The following is a 17,437-nucleotide window of genomic DNA, read 5'->3' as shown; positions in this document are numbered from 1 at the left end:
ATGGTGCACAGATTTTCCAGTGGTTCTATATGTTCACCAACCCTTGTTATTTCATGGCTGTTTCTCACTATATATCAAGACTAGCCTCAAATCCCCAATAGTTCTGCTGCAGCCTCCAAGATAGCTGCAGTTCCATGCATGTACCACCATACCTGGCTTGATTTTTCTGGTTGGTTGATAGTAATGATACTAATGGGTGTAAGGTAGTATAGCTGGTTCTGGTTTGCATTTTCTCAGTGATGAATGGGAAGTACTTCTTTGTGTGTCTGATAGCCAATTGGATATTTTTGTAGAATGCCTGTTGAAGTCTTTTGCTGCTTTTTGAATGTGGCTTTTTGCTTTTTGTTGAGTTTTATGAGTTCTCTCTGTATGCTTGCTACTAATCCCTTGCTACTAAGCTGTGGGTGTCTTTTGATACATAAAAATGAATGTTCATGAACCTCAACTTGTCAACAGCTTCTTTTCCTATTTCCAGGAAATCATTGTGAAACACATTGCTGTGAACTCTTGCCCTGTGTCATCTTTTAAGAATTTTATAGTTGTTCTAAGCTTTATATTGAGGTTGCTGTAGCATGAATCTTAAAAGATCTTATTAGTAAAAACAAACCCAGAGCCAGGTACTAGGGTGAATGCTGAAAGATCAGAGAAGCAGAACAAGCCACAGCCGATCTCACCTCGCCAATTCCTCAGCTGATCCTGTTTCCTCAAACTGGAAGCCTCTGTGTCCTCATCCAAATGGATCTCAGCTGAACTGCTGCTAAAAGCTAAAAAAGGCCTAGTTCCTGGTCCTTGCACATTTTATACCTTTTTACTTCCTGCCATCACTTCCTGGGATTAAAGGCATGTGTGACCATGCCTGGCTGTTTCCAGTGTGGCTTTGAACTCACAGAGATCCAGACGGATCTCTGCCTCCTGAATGCTAGGATTAAAGGCATGTGCTACCAACTGCCCAAACCTATGTTTAACATAGTGGCTGTTCTGTTCTCTGACCCCCAGATAAGTTTTTGGGTTGCACAATATATCAACCACAGGTTGTTCCATTTTTTTAACGTTTTAAATGATGCTTAAACAGATGTCCAAATTAATTAATTCACATGTTGATTTCATTTTGGTTGATCTTGGTATCTTGTCAGAGTCATTTGGTCACACATGCCAGGGTTACCTAGAGCTATGTGTCTGTCTTTCTGCCAGCAGCACCCTACTGTTTGATCTACCAGAACTTTGTAGTACATTTTGAAATTGGGAAGTGGGAGTTCTTTAGCTTGGTTCTTATTCATGATCATTTTTGGTATTTAGGGTCCCCTGACAAACAACCCTCTTAACTTGTAATTGAATGGTCGTAGCATTCTTGTCAAAAGTAACTTCACTGTGGTGTATGGCTTTACTTCTGAGCTCGCCTGTCTCTTTGTGTTTCTGTCCACATGTCTTTATTCCAGCACCACAGATTCCATTACAGTAGCTCCACAGTGAAACTAAGGGTGTCCAGAAGCCACTAGATTTTTCCTGGACCCTCGTTGCAAAGCTGTAGTGCATTTCTACCAGTGGTGTGTGTATGTAAGAAAGACTCTAGCCATTCTTGCTGGATGAGATGAAATTGTATTGCAATTTTAATTTGCACTTTGGCTAAAAATACTGAACATTTTTTCATGTTTTTATTGGCCATTTATACTTGTTTTGAGAACTGACTTTTTGTTCATTTGTTGACTGGATTATTTTTCCTTTTGGTGTTTGCTTTTTTGAACTCTGTATATCTTGATTAGCAGTCCCCTGCTAGATGAGTTGCTGCCGGAGGTTTTTCTCCATTCTGTAGGCCTTCTCTTCTGTTTGGTTATTTCTTGTGCTGTGCAGGGCTTTCTGTTGGTTGGTGCCAAAAGGAATTGTGGTTTTGGACCTTGAGTTTTAAATCATTACAACTAGGCTTAAACACCTCTTTATTAATAGGAAATTACAGTCAGTTCATTTTGCCAGTAAAAAAATAAGTTTATATAAGTTCCTGTGGTATAAAAATCTATGCTTTGAGATTCAACAAACTCTTGAGAAGCATTTTGGCCTATTGCTGATTTTTGGAAGTGCTCTTTCCCTGCAAAAAGTTGTGGAGAGGCTGGAAACGGGGTCATCTGTTAGAAAGAGGTCAGGTGACTATGGTGGGTGTGGCCCAGCTTGTTCAACTTTTGAAGCATTTATTGTGCAATGTGGGGCTAGGCATTGTCTTGGGAAGAATTGGCCCTTTTGGCCCATACTAGCCACAGGTGTTGGGTTTTCATGTAACTCCTTAATTTCCTGAGCACACATCCCACAGCAACACAGAGAAATAGAAAAAAAAAAAGAATATAATATATATTGACCTTTTTTTCTTTAAATCTAGGTTTTTTTTCCCTCCCTTAACAGACTTTTCAGTGTTAATCCATGTTGTATTATAGGTGCTTCATGTATTTTTTGAGTTGAATAATATTTCATTGTATCATAGCACATTAGTCAGTCTTTAGTTATTTTAAATTTTGGCTATTATAAATGATGGTACTGTAAATACTTGTGTCCAGTTTTTTTTTTCTGCATTTTGAACAAATACACAAGGATTTCATCAATTTCTGTACTCTATTTTGATTTGTTGATTTGTCTCTTTCTTCAGTTCTGGAGATCGGGTCCTTGCACATGCTCACAAGCATCCTATCACTGATTACATCCCATTCCATCATTAATTTTTCATTTAAAAGTTCTCTTTCCTTCCTCCTTTTTATTATGCTGGGGGCCGAGTCTTGTATGTGCCAGGCATGCACTCTGCCACTGAGCTTCACCCTGCTTCAAGTCCAGTATTTTCTGATTTTCCGTGTGACTAACAATGTTGCTAAGGCTGAGCCCCTCCAAATATTTGCCATGGCAACCAGTGTGAGGCTGCTTGTGTGTCTGGGGTCTTTAGCTATCCTAATACTTGCATATTCATTGCTTCATTACTTTAGCTGCCTGGTAACTTAAGAAAGCTTGGTACTTTGTAGATTGCTGAGGGAGTTTTCTCTCCTTGTTGTTAAGGTGATACAAGATTCTCTTTCCACAAGTCTGTTAGTACTGTGAGCTTAAACAAGATAGCCCATGCTTATAGATATAAAGCCATGGTTTCTAATAGACCTGTCTGTGATAATAGAGTGTTCTTTATTGCCTGCTTAGTAAGATATTTACTGGTCACAGTATATGAACTTGTGGATACTAAGTACTTAAATGTTATTTAGGCAATCACATTGGATTTACCTTTAAAATATTCATCTCTGATGTTTCTTACTTTGTGTAGTCTAGGATGACCTTGAACTTCGCTCTTACTGCCTCCACCTTCCTAGTGCTGATTTTATAGACATGTGCCACCACACCTGGTTTTATGTGGTGCTGAAGCTGGAACCAAGGGCTTCATAATAGGCACATGTGTGTGCACACACACATACATACTGGGCTTAGATCTAGGGGTGAATATACATATATGTAGATACACATACAAGCATACCACTCCTACAATTTTTATTTAAGAAAATTATGAATGTTGACTTGTTCTGGTAACAAAGGACCTTGTAATTTCTGGGAGTAAAGTTATTTTTAAGATTTTTGGAGAAAAGCTCTGATTAGACCTGAGTTGTCTGGACTCACTTGGGTTCTCATTGACTCTGAACATTATGGAAGAGACCAGCTCAGGATTGCATGGGATGTATCTTTTCTGTGTGTCTGGGCTGTAAGTAAATTTTACCTTCTGTGTGTGTGTGTGTGTGTGTGTGTGTGTGTGTGTGTGTGTGTGTGTACACCACATGAATGCAGATGTGTAAGGAGGCTGGAAGAAGACATTGGGTCCTCAGGAGTTGGAGTTACTGGCAGTTAGTTGTGCGTCTCCAGGAGTCCTGGGAACTGAAGCCGAGCAGGGCCTCTGCAAGAGCAGTATGTGCTCTTAACTGCTGAGCCTCTCTAGACCCCTAGCTTTTGTTTATGTCAGTGGTCCTTTGACTGTCTTAGAGTTCAGGTAATATCATCCCTGTGATTTTATTTCTCTTTATTAATATCATGTTAGCTCTTTGGAGTATTTGCCTTTCTATACAGACTTTGAATTAATTTGTTTTTTTAACCAAAAACATTTGATTGAGTTCCTAACATAAACATGGAATATTTCTATATTAAAATCTTTTGGTTTCTTTCATCAAAGTTTGCTGATTTTCTCTTTATACATTCTATACATACTCTTTTAAAATTTATTTTTATGAACTAACATGTACTGTATTGAAGGGTTATTGTGTATTTAAATATTAGGTGTCAATTACTCTTGTATCCTGCTGCATGTCTGGTTCACTTAGTAGTTTCAGTGGCTGTTTTGATTCCTTGAAATTTTCTCTGTTAGACAGTCATGTCATCTTTTAAAAGGTCAGCTTTATTTCTTCCTAATAGTCTGTGCCCCTTTTCTTTCCTCCTTGTCTTGTTAGATTTACTAGGACTTATAGTACTGTGTCCAATAGAAGTGGTGGGAGAGGACATCCTGACCTTGTCCTGATCCAAAGAAAGCATAATGATGGGTTTATTGCTGAGTCTTTTCTATTCCAGTGATCCTACAGACCACACTTACCTTGTTGACTCACTAGCTTCTTTAGTATCATGTCATAGTAAATAAGTTCTATGTAATGGAAATTTTTATGTATTGACCATGTGTCCTGTGATAAACTTATGTGCTAACTTTACTTCTGTTTGCTTTTAGATTTCCTAAGATTTTAAACATATCAAGGTCATGTTATCTGCCCTCCCCAAGTAAAAAGGCTAGCTTTGCCTTTTGCTTTCCAGTGTGTGTACCTGTTTTCCTTTCTGGTTTGTACTGACTAGAATCTCAACACAGTGTTGAATATCAGAAGCAAGGACAATGGATGCCCTCATTTGGTCTGACTTAAGTAGATGGAAGCATTCAGAAAAATACCCGTATGATAGTAGGTTTGCTGTTCTTTATTATAGTTTAAAGAAGCTTTCCTCAGTTTTCAGATTTTGTTCTGCCTCTTGAGGTTGATCACATCTTTTAACCTTTGTTATATATAGTCATATTTTCTTAACCTCTGCACTATTAATATTTTGGTTGGGGTAATCTTTTGCTGTGTCATATGTATGATAGATAGGCTGTTTACCTCTATACACTCTGTAGGTCTCCTTGTTGTGACAACCAAAAGTACATCCAGACATTTCCAAATGTTCCCCAAGATTCAGAATTACCCAGACAGGGGAATCACTGGGTTAGTTTACTTTCAGATGTTAAAACAGTTTTGTTTCATGAGATAAAATTTGCTAACAGTGTACAATCTTGTACATATTGCTGTGTTTATATTATGTACATTTGTTAGGTGTTTTATATCTAAGTTGGTGAGAAATCTTGATCAGTGGTTTTTTTGGATTGTTTTTGTCTGATTTTGATACTAGATTTGCAGAACGCTTCTCTGATAAGTTAGGGAATATTTTCTCGTCAATGCTCTGAAAAAGTTTCTATGAGATTGCCATTGTTTTTTACTTAACATTGAATTCACGGTTGGACCTGGAAGATTTTTTAATTGCTTTTTTTTGGTTTTTTGAGACAGGGTTTCTCTGTGTAGCTTTGCGCCTTTCCTGGGACTCACTTGGTAGCCCAGACTGGCCTCGAACTCACAGAGATCCGCCTGGCTCTGCCTCCCGAGTGCTGGGATTAAAGGCATGCGCTACCACCGCCCGGCTAATTGCTCTTTTTAATGTCATTGTTGTGATCTGATCTTTCTCTTCATGAGTAATTTGGTAATATGTATCTATTTTGAACCACTTTTATTTCATCTCAGTTGTCTGATTGGTTGTCACAAGTTATTCCCAAGTCTCTTATCATTTCTGTATAGTCTGTAATGTCTCTTATTTCTGCTTTTACCATTTTGTATCCTCCCTCTTTAGTTGATTAGCCTGGCTAAGGTTTATCCAGCCTTTGGGTTAATTACCTTCCCCAATTATATTGATTTCTTATCATTCAGAAAAGACTTAACCCTGGATAAGCTTTAAATTTAAACATTTCAACTCTAAAAGACTTTGTAGTTGGGTCTCAAATCTGTCCTGACCAACTCTGCCTCTTTAATTAGTGTTTGGTGAATTCACACTTAGCCCAGCCTTTTTTGTAGTTTGATTTGTATTTGTAAATTAGTAGCTTTCTATCTGCTAAAGTATATTTTTAATTTAATTGTTCTAATTTTTTTTTTTTTTTTTTTTTTGGTTTTTTCGAGACAGGGTTTCTCTGTGTAGCTTTGCGCCTTTCCTGGACTCACTTGGTAGCCCAGGCTGGCCTCGAACTCACAGAGATCCGCCTGGCTCTGCCTCCCGAGTGCTGGGATTAAAGGCGTGCGCTACCACCACCCGGCTAATTGTTCTAATTTTTTTAAAGAAAACCTTTATTGTGTGTAGTAGTTATACATTGCATTTTCAGCTTACACCATGCATCTTCAACTTAGTACAATCTGCCTTAGGTTATTACTAAGATAATTCTAGTATATTTTAGCAGTGTGGATCCAATAAAGCACCATTGTTTTTTTTTCTTATGCCATTATCATCATATATGTATGTGTGCACATGTGTCACCAGTCAAAAAATCCAGATAATTGTGTATGTATATCCATACACATGTAATATATGTCACACACACACACACACACACACACACACACACACACAAATTGATGGCTTTTGTTCTGTTGTAACAGGGTCTCAGGTAGCCTAGGCTGGTGTTAAATTTGCTATATGACTGAGACTATCCTTGAACTCCTTATTCTTCTGCCACTGCCTCCCAAGTGCTGGAATTATAGGCCTGTACCCCCACACCCAGCAGCCTGCCTTCATGTTTTAATGATAGTCTCTTTCTTAAGGATGATGCTTTGTTTCTTCCTGATGAGAGATCAGCTAATAAGCATTGTAGCCATATATATTTTTTTTCCTTTCTTTTCCTCTTCAGAATTTCCTCTTTGTCTAATTTGTTTGGTTTTCTTTTATTTATTATACTTGGTGGTTTATTGGGGTTCATGACTCTCTAGATTGTTCACCATAAAATTTGGCAAGTTATAATTTCAAAATGCCCTCCCCCATCTCTTTAGTCTCTCTGGAATTTTTCTCTGTCTTTTTATTAAGATGTTTTTAATTGATGAGTTTTCTTATTCATTTATACCTGTGCCATCTCAAATTTGCTCTTAAGCCTGGGCCATGTAGTTTTAATTGTGCTTTTCTGCTCTCAAATTTCTAGTTGCTTCTAGTTTCTTCACACTAGTACAGAAATGTACATATTTTACTGCATTATTGAAGCTCCCTGTTGAAACATTTCCATTTTTAAAAACATGTATCTTCATTGAACACCTAGGCCCATTCAGGTCTAGTTTCTGCTGACTGCTCTTTCTCCCCAAACATGGAGCATCCTTTCCTGTTTCTGTACACTTGGTGGAAGTGGGGCAATGTATGTAGCTAGTGCTATAACTTTGGCTTTTGTTTCTTTTTTCTTTTCTTTTTTCCCCTCCTTTGGTTATGTTGGATTATTAAACCTAAACTAAAAGCTGGCAACTCTGGTGTTTTACACTGATATATTTACTGTTTTTTTTCTAATCTTTGTAATTCAATTTAGCTTCCTAAAGATCACCCCTGTCCACATAAATGTATGTCAGCCAAAGGTGGAGTGTGTTTAAGCTTTTGCACACAATTGGTTAGTCTGTGGTGTGGTGAATACCTTCAAAGTTGCAGCTTATCTTCTGATAATTTTCCCAAGCTTTAGGTGTGTGTCTTCTCAGTGAAGATGAAGAATGACCTTATCTCAGATGGCATTTTCATTCCAAGTTCATGTCATTGGTTTCTGACTAGTCTGCTTGTCCTAACTGTTCTTAGAACTTTGGATGAACAGAGTGATAGATGGCCTCATGTGTTCAGGGTTTACTTTTAGCTGGCAAAACTGTTTTCATGCTTACCACTCTGATTCTGCGGTGAGTCTAGCTGATTTCCGATTGAATTCCACTTTCACCGGCCAAGATGAGTGGAGAGAAGGGCAAGCTTTGGGGACACGAAGACCTCGATTCTCAGTTTGTGTACACTGAAATGGTTATTTTATGCAAGTGTGTGGGAGGGGGGCGGGGGAATTTAACCTGGGGCTTCATGTGTGCTAGGCAAGCACTCTACCGTTGAGCTTACCCACCCGCCCCACCCCCAGTTCTGACATGGTTGTTTTAAACTGTTTTAGTTCTGGTCTTTTCCTTCTCTTTGCCTTCAGTGAATAATCTCTGAAGCTTCATATCCCTTTAACCCAGACATGTCTCATGTCTAAGTTTAAATGATAAAAATTTCAACTTCAGTTAGCTTTGGAAGAAAATGTTATTTCTGATACTAGGATTAATTCTAGGGCTTTGCACATGGAAAACCACATTTAATGGCATATAGCTGAGAATTCAGCAAATAAACTGGTAATCTCATGACTATTTAAAAACTTCTCAGTCTGGTTGCAGTTTAACTTTTGTATCATTGTCTTTGTTTTCCACTAGAGTGACTCTAGTTGGTCTTGAAACTTACTCTCCCATCTTACGTTTTTGTTTGTTTCAAACTTAGTCCTTTCAACTTGTCTGCTATCGAAGCAGTTTAAAGGTAAGACAGTGCTTATGCATAGTGAGCCTGTCACATTATTTCCACCTAGCATTTGATACCAGCTTGTCAAAGACCAAATTACAAAACCGAATCCCCATACGGGCTATCTGTGGGCCTCCCCGGGAAACTGGTTTTCCCCCTTCAGTCTAGATCCAGTAGTTCACCCTAAGATAGACCGAGTTGGTCTTGAACATGACCACTTCTGTTCCACTTCTATTCTAAACTAGAACCCCAGTGAAGGACTTTTGACTCTCCTCTTACCTGTCCTTACTACCTGTGGCATAAAAGCAGTGCCTGGGCATGGCCTGCATAGCCCCGCCTGTGTCTTCCCTCACCCACTGGAACCTCTCTTGTTCCCTTGAGATAGTGGAGGTGATGTTATGTCCCCTCTTATTATAGTCCCTCAAGGCATGCCTCTGAAACTTTGATACTCTTTCAGGAAGATTCTCTCACTCTAGTTTTGTTTTCATAAAACTTAATGCATGCTGTTCACCTCTGTCACACCATCTGGGATATACTGTCATCATTTCTAAGACATACACCTTCCCTACCCCCATGCTGAGCCACTTCTGTTATTACTGTGCCTTGTAAGTCCTTTAAAAAAATTTTTTTTAATTGTATCTGTGGGTGTGTGCCCATGGAGACCAGAAGAGTCTGTCACATCACCTAGAGCTGTAAGTTACAGGTGATTGTGAGCTTCCATATGTGCTGGGAAACAAACTCCAGTCCTCTACAAGAGCAGTAACCACTGAGCCATCTCTCTAAGTAAGCCATTTACATCTTAAATATAATAAAGATCATGTTTCGCCTTAACCTTCTATGGATTGTGTTTTACAGGCATGTACTTTTAAGTTTCATAACCCTCCATCTGGGTTGCTGCTCTTAGATCCACTGTGGACTATTGCATTATATCTGAAAGTTTTGTGTAAATCCTGCCACTTCCAAGGCTTCATGTAGTTTACCCCAGAAGCCTTTCCCTGTTGTTGGCGTTCAGAGAACCATTAGATACTCAGTGCCTGGCTGTACCGTATGATCTCAAACTGTACTTTGACTAAAACTCTTTATCTTGTATCTTTATCCCTCAGTTGGAGGAGGACTTAATTATGTATCAGCATAGCCTAGCAAGGTTTTTTTGTTTTGTTTTGTTTTGTCAACACTGGTAAGTATCTTTGACTTCTTATTCTTTGCCAGTCCATTTTGCTTTATAGCCTGAGGAAATTTAAGCACATGGAATTAAACTGAGTATGGTGGCCCGCCTGTAATCTCAGCAATTGGACAGTAGAATCAGGAGGATTGGGAGTTTAAGGCCAAGTCTCAGCTATGTAGCACGTTGAGGGCCAGCCTGGGCTATGTAAGACCTTAACCCTATCTCAAAAGAAAGAAGCAAGTCTATGGAATGTATTTAGTGGCTATAACATACGTTGTGATTTTCTTCACGTAGATTATAATAACATGGGCTCAGTGAGGAGACAGAAATAGTCACAAAAAGTTTTTTAAAAAAGCTTGTATAAACAAGAATATGAACTATGATACACGGGTACTATGGAGAAGGAAACTGTGTACCTTGTGTAGTAATGGGGGTAGTGTCCAAGAAAGTACAACATGGAAGGCGGTTAGGACCCTTGATAGTTCAGTGTCTTGGCAGACCAGAACCAGTTTGAAGTAAATCACTCTGGAGTGGAGGCAGGTGAGAGATGAAAACTGGTGGCCTGTGGCATGCTGGGTATCAGGTGGAGGCAGAAGGCTGTCAGAGTGCATGGGAGTCGGAGTTACAGAAAGGCCAGATCCTGGTGGCACAGTCACCTACATCCTCGGCAGGACCTACACCCCCTACTCCTCCAGCTCTCTCCTGAGACACCTAACCAGTAGAAGTGTACTTTTCACTGCCAAGGTCCGGGTGACTGTTTGTCTGTCTGCTCCACTGGCACCATTGTATTGTGCTGCTGTCATGCCGTACAGGACAGTCCTCTGCTTTCTTGCCTACTTCATTCTCTGGGCACTTTCAGTTGCTCTTCTTAGAGAAACCTCCCTGCGCACTCAGTTCTCTTCCCATCTTGCTGCTCTGCCTCTGTAGGACATTTGTATCTGCTACTTCAGTCTTTTTAGCTCCAGGTTTTTGTAAGGACACTTTGCCATAACTCCCTCTTTTTGTGATCACCCTTCCAAAGGATTGTCTCAGGTTAGCTAAAGGACATTGTCTTGCTTTTTAAATTTTTGTATACTTTGTTCCTTATTCTCACTGAGTGCTATAAACTAGAAATGTTTTTCTTTTCTCGAGCCCCACCTTCCTTCTGCTGTATTCGTTTTTATGCTTTGTACCAAAGTGCATCATTTGAAGTTTACTGTATTATTAAAAACCTGTTTTTAAAAGTAAAGAATCCCTAGAAATTAACTCACATTTGAACATGCCTCTCAGTACCAAGAGATAAAATAGAACTCTTGACTAGAGAGTTCCTTGTGATAGGACTTGTCCTCATGTTTTCTTAGGTGTTCATCTTAGGGCACCATGTGTTTAGGTCTGTGTCAGTTATTTTGAAGATATTGTTTGTTCTTTTAGGTGATAACTCATTTGGAAATTACTACTTTTAAGACAGGATTCGTTGAACTTTGATTTATTGTATGAAGTCTTTCTAATTCAAACTGCTGAGAATTTTACTTATGTAGTGGGCCTTCTGGGAGACAGTTCAACAATATACATTTTAAAATATTGATTATGGTATCTAAAACTTTCCAATTGTAACAATAAGTTTTTCAAAATGGAAGCTTAGAATCTATCTATCTATATCTATCTATCTAGATAGACATAGATACATATATATAGATGACCTATACATATAGATTTTATATATATATATATGATCATGTATTCAGATGAAGAAATATAAAGGTATTAGATCTAGCAAATCAACCATATGAAAATGTAGATTCACTGAACACATTTATTTAAGGCTCTAGTTTGTTGATAGTTAACCATGTCATGACAGAAAATAAAAAAGGGGGTAATTTGTTCCTCATTACTTGTTCTTTTTACTGAAAACTAACCAAAAGAGAATCAGTTATTAAAATGCGTCTTGTTCAATGTTGAAAATTATTTTAAGTCAGCTGGGATGGCCAAGCCTCAGTCCTCACTCAGTACCTTTTAGATGATTAGCTGCTTCATACACATTTTACAATGGGATTTACTTTTGTTGTTTATAGGTAAAGTCTGTGAAAACTGGGTCTGTGTTTTGGACGATGTGCTGCTGCTTGTCATATTTCTACATGGTAAGATCCGTGCCTGGTACTGCTCTAAGGGCTCTGGCAGCAAGAACAGCTTCTTTCTCCATACCCTCTCCTTCCCACTCCTGTCTGAGGCTGGTGTTGGACTCTGCTCAGTGTGTACCTGGATTGCGGTCCTCACATCCTGGTGCTGGAGAGACATGCGTTTTGTTGAGAGCTGATAATTCAGTCCTCAGATGTGGTATTTATTATAAGCAAGTGAAACAAATCAGTTGTTCTTAGCATTGAATTTCTAAAAGATTTTAACTTGTCAATGACATCTAGAATTGAATTTAAATATATTTTTATTGTTCCTATGTTTTCCGTTTTATGAACAAGTATTACATTACAAACTAAAAAGCACAAGAAACTTTACCTGTCAAATACAGAGCATGGAACCATGTTTAGATGAATTTAGCTTCTGTTTAACATTCAAATAGTTTTAAATATTTAACTAAAAGCTAGTTTTCCTTTATTAGAATTGACTGTTTAATGGTCACATAATCATGAGCTATAAAATACACATCATCTGTTCATCACTAAGTTGGGAAAGCCAGAGAAATAAGGGCACTTGGTAAAAAACTCTCCCAAAGGAAGGTTACCTGAGAAGACAGAAGGAAGGAGGGAGACTTAATGTTCTCTTTGCATTCCTTAAAGTGATGAAAATTTTCTGTGATGGATAGGCCAGAAAAGAAGGAAATAAAACCCCAGAGTAAAGGATCATGCAAAGAATGAGCAAGACCGCTTTAAAGCATGAGATAGACATTCGGATTGCTTTTGGTTTGACTGCGAGTGGACAGAGATGAGGTGGCATATTGATTCTGGTTGCACTTACAGAATCGCGAACTCCATACAACCATTACCCAAGCTTTCATTGCTCATGCAATCTGTGTTAACCCATAAGCTACCTCATCATTTTTAAAGAGACCTCTCAAGATTAGGGTTCAATATTACTTTTCTTTTTTTACACTTCTGCCTAATAGCCTATGTAGTTTTTTTATGTGAAAATTAATGATAATTTAAACTGATTGTTAAAACTAAATTACATAGAATAATAAATAGGTGTTGTTGCTGGAGGGCTTCTCTCCAGGTTCCCCAAGCCCCGCAGCCCCACAATCCACTTATAAAATAATCACTCAGACGCTTATATCACTTATAAACTGTATGGCCGTGGCAGGCTTCTTTCTAACTGTTCTTTTATCTTAAAATAACCCATTTTTATAAATCTATATCTTGCCACGTGGCTGGTGGCTTATCGGTGTCTTCACATGTTGCTTCTCCTGGCAGTGGCTGCAGTGTCTCTCTCTTCAGCCTTCCGCTTCCCAGAATTCTCCTCTCTCCTTGTCCCACCTACTTCCTGCCTGGTCACTGGCCATCAGTGTTTTATTTATATAGAACGATATCCACAGCAAGGTGTGTTAGTTTTCTGTGGTCCTTCTAAATTGGTTAATGCCTGGGGTGCGTGTTGTACCCTGTGCATAAGCAAGTCACTTTCAATGTTAGGAATATCCAGGGGCCTCTTAGGGCTTGATGCTTAAGCTCAGGGTACCATTGGGGTTTTGGTGTGTATGGGGGGAGGGAGGAATTCGTGTGACTAAGCAGTAAACAGGTGTTTATATATATATTATGAACTGATGGTAGGTCCTTAGAAGTTACTTTGAACTATTTTTGTGTGCTAACACATGTCCTCATAAGATGACTTGATAGCCAATGAATCTTTCAGCCTTCTAACTAAATTAGAACATGCTGATGAGCTTTGGTCCTAAAGAGCTTCTTATCTGTTCTGAGCATATGAAAAGTCAATCCATTGTAGTGATTGAGAATGAACATTAGCTTTTAAAAATATTGATTTAGACTTGAGTGGCCATAGTTATTCTGATTTTCAAAATGTGCATACATATAAGTCAAAGACATATATTATATTTTAAATAAAGTACTCATTTGTAATCCATCTTGAGGCTGCAGCCAGCAGCACTGTTAAGAACCCCACAGTGTGACCAGGGGGTGTGAGTGCCCCTTTAGCTGAATTGTTAACCAATGCCAGAATTCATTGTTCTTCAGCTCAGTGAACTTTCTTTCAGTAAATAGATCATCATAGATTAAATAAAAGCTGCTTGTTCTAGTCTAAAAATTTGTTGTTTATATTCTAAAGCTTATTTTCAGGACAGCCTAGTTTCTGCCAATTCATAATTATGTGATGTTCTTAGCCTTCCTATGAAATAAAATTTATCTTGATCTATTCTCCTGAGTTTAAAAAAGCTTACTTTATGAGATCATGTTATTTGACTTATCAGTAAAAATAAATAAATAAATGAATAAATAAAAACTATGTTATGTATATATACTACCTAGGAAAATTGCTAAAAATCCCAGTGTTGCATTTTCTCATGTTTAGGTTGGCATGACAAATGAGACATACCTGTTTTAGGAAGTGAGGGAAGCCATATGTCTGAGCCTCTCTTTTCCCATAGGTCTCTGCGTGGGGAGGCTATGTGTTTATCATCAACCTTATTCCTCTGCATGTGTTTGTGCTGCTGTTGATGCAGAGGTACAGCAAGAGAGTCTACATAGGTGAGTATTCTACCTCCAGTGCTCGTTCTCAGTCAACAGACTTCCTGTTTACTCTGTATTGTCCACCCATGAAAAGGTAGTACCTGTTTATGTTGAACTTGCCTTTCTTGACTACATGAGACCCTTCTCAAAAGCACAAAGACAAGTAGAAAGTGGGGGAGAGATGGTCAGAAACAGGCCTCAGGTGGTCACATGAAGTATAGCAGGTAGAAAGAGTTTGTGTGATTGGTTCTGATTATCTGTACTAACACTGTATTTGTGAGCTGGCCTGTTCCAAGGTCTTGGGGAAAGAGGGGTAGGTAGGAGCATTATGTAGTAGGACATCCCATGTAGGGATGTGGTTAGTTGATAAAATAGCAAAAGAGCATAGATATCTCATATAAAACCTGTGCTACTTTATCAAAAGAATTTCGTTTATGTTAGAGTTGATGAGAACTTAGATATAAAATGTCAAAAAAAAAGGAAAAAAAATCATACACCATGTTTAACCTTGACATTTTATATCTATGATTTTTTTTCCTCAGTGAGAGATACACATCAGCTAAGACTTTGCAAAGTGACTTAAAATAATTATTTCTGAACTATAGAAAGAGTTTTTGGTTGCTTTTGAAATTTATAAGATAGAAATGTAAAATACTGAAGTAATCCGTTGACTATTTGTGGTGATTTGTTCTATAGGTAACAAGACATTGGTAAAGCCTATTAATTAGAAGCTATGTGTGGTGGTACATGCATGTAGTCCCAGTACTGACAATTAGGAAGTTTGCAAGTTCAAAGCCAGTCTTTAATATGTAAGAAAGTTTTGCTCATTTAAAACTAGCTTATACTATAGTAAACAGCTCATAGCATCAAGAGCAGTAATCACCTAAATTTGTTTGTATTTGGCAGAGACAGGTACACTGTGGGTAGTGGTCATTGGTTCTCATAACAGCTTTGAATTTTATCTTAAATAATACACGTTTGCACCACTTACTCTGACTCTTATATTCTGATTGGTTATTAGGAGCACGTTTTTACTACCATAGATTATTTGGGATAATACTTTAATATTTGTACTGCTATTTTCTTACTATTTGTTTAAATTGTTTAATTACTATCCAATAATTTTGGTGCTTTTGGTCCAACATATTGAAATTGATTTAAAAAAAAAGTATCATTTTATATTTGTGGCAGGTAGAGATTTACCAAGATAGGAGATTGCTCTTGCATTCTATAAACTAGATCCATTATTTGCATGATTGGGGTGTCTATAAAAGCATAAAGTAATTTTCATGCTTCCTAGATTGATCCCATTAGCAGTGATGATCTGTTTTGAGTTCTACCTTCATGGTGAATGAACCAGGCTAACAGCAGTGCTACCTGGATCCATAGAGTTTTGTCTTGACTTTGCGTTTGCTTACAGGTCCTCAGTGTTACAGTAAGCACTTTCCAGGGGAGAGCCACTGTGCACCCATTGCTTGAAGGGACTTGAAGGTTTCTGAGGCTCCCTCTTTCATAAATGTGTTGTATTAAGTGGATACATTAGGGGTTGTTGGGCGTTTCCCTCAAGTATTACAGTTTAATTTACAAAGACTAGTCTATCAGTATCTTCCTGTCTTAAGACTCAAGACATTACAAACTAAACAAAAGTAGGGGAATGTTTTGGTGCTGTCATAGATGAACCCAGTCTTCCTGAGAACCACACCTGTCATGTTGGTCCAGAGCACTTCCGGTGTAGAAGCTAGGAGCCTTAAACTGAATGCTTAAGTCTGTTTAAGAGCCTGCTTACAGTAGATAGGCTAGTGTTCTGGCTCACTTAAATCTAACACTTGGGAGGCCGAGGGCAGAATTGCCCAGAGTTTGATGTCAGCCTTGCTCACAATGAACTTCAGGCTAAAATTGTGACCTTCTCTAAACAAAAGGAAAGGAAAATCCTAAATGATTTTTAGTGGAATAAATTAGTAGTTTTGTCCTTTTAAATCTGTTTTATTTCATTTGTAAATTATGTTGGCTGATAATTGTCTGATGTACTTTTTGACATACTAGATTTAGTTATTACATAGCTGCGGAGTGATTGAGTCCTGTACATAGAGTTAGCTAGGTGTGGTGGGCGCATGCCTTTAATCCCAGAAATCTGGAGGCAGAAACTGGCAGATCTCTGTGAGTTAAGGACAGCCAGGACTACATAGTGAGACCTTGTCTCAAGAGAAAAGTTGTATAGATTTCATGAGTTCTTTCTATAATGTTCACACAGTGTATTTATAATCTCCTTTTAGTCTGGTATTGTCCATTAATACTTGTCAGCACTAATAAATTGCTTCTGTAAGACAGAACTAGAATTTTAAACTTATTTTTATTTTTAATTTTATTTTGTGCATATTTATTTTGTTTTGTCTACGTGTATATCCTTATCATGTGCATGCCTTGGTGCCTACCGAGGCCAGAAGAGGACATCAAATCCCCAGAACTGGAGTTACAGATAGTTGTAAGCCACCATTTGGGTGCTGGGGATTGAACCAGGTCCTTTGGAAGATAAAGCCAGTACTCTTAACTTCTGAGCCATCTCTCCAGCCCAGAACTAGAATTTAAATCTGGATGAATTTCCTCTAGATACTTACCCTTAACTTCCTATTAGGTAATAGCAGAAGATAGATTTTTCCATTTGAAAGTGTGATTGTCTCTGTTCCAAGTATTTTGAATAAGTCGTTTCGTTCTGCCATTACAAGTTTGGAGCTTGTAAAATGTCTGTTTCCGTGACATGCTCTGTGGTTGTGAGCAGTGCCCTGGGAAAGAGCTCTCAGGTTCTGTGCCTGCTAAGCTGATGAGGTGTTTGCCTGCTGGTCAGAAGAGCTGTTTTTCTTGCTGCCCTCTGTTGCTGTTACTGCTTTCTCACCATTCTTTACCCTGAGTACTGACCAAAACTCTCAGAAATTGAAGTGCTCACAGAGTAGCATGGTGACTTTATTTTCAAAATTCTTACAAACTTCTAATTGTGTTAGCAATCTAGTAA

General features: G+C 38.3%; 1 protein-coding gene across 1 annotated transcript in view; it reads left to right on the top strand.

Annotated features, from left to right (window-relative positions):
- Nucleotides 1–17,437, top strand: part of Stt3b (STT3 oligosaccharyltransferase complex catalytic subunit B) — a 79,218-nt gene that overhangs the window by 39,633 nt on the left and 22,148 nt on the right. The window contains exons 4-5 of the mRNA XM_028886522.2: nt 11,818–11,883; nt 14,349–14,448. Of these exons, the coding sequence (XP_028742355.1) occupies nt 11,818–11,883; nt 14,349–14,448 (166 nt within the window). The remainder of the gene's footprint in view (nt 1–11,817; nt 11,884–14,348; nt 14,449–17,437) is intronic.

Source organism: Peromyscus leucopus, chromosome 7 (genome assembly GCF_004664715.2).
Source record: "Peromyscus leucopus breed LL Stock chromosome 7, UCI_PerLeu_2.1, whole genome shotgun sequence".
Taxonomy (NCBI): domain Eukaryota; kingdom Metazoa; phylum Chordata; class Mammalia; order Rodentia; family Cricetidae; genus Peromyscus; species Peromyscus leucopus.
Note: the sequence above shows the minus strand (reverse complement) of the source record. Positions and strands in the feature narration are given on the sequence as shown.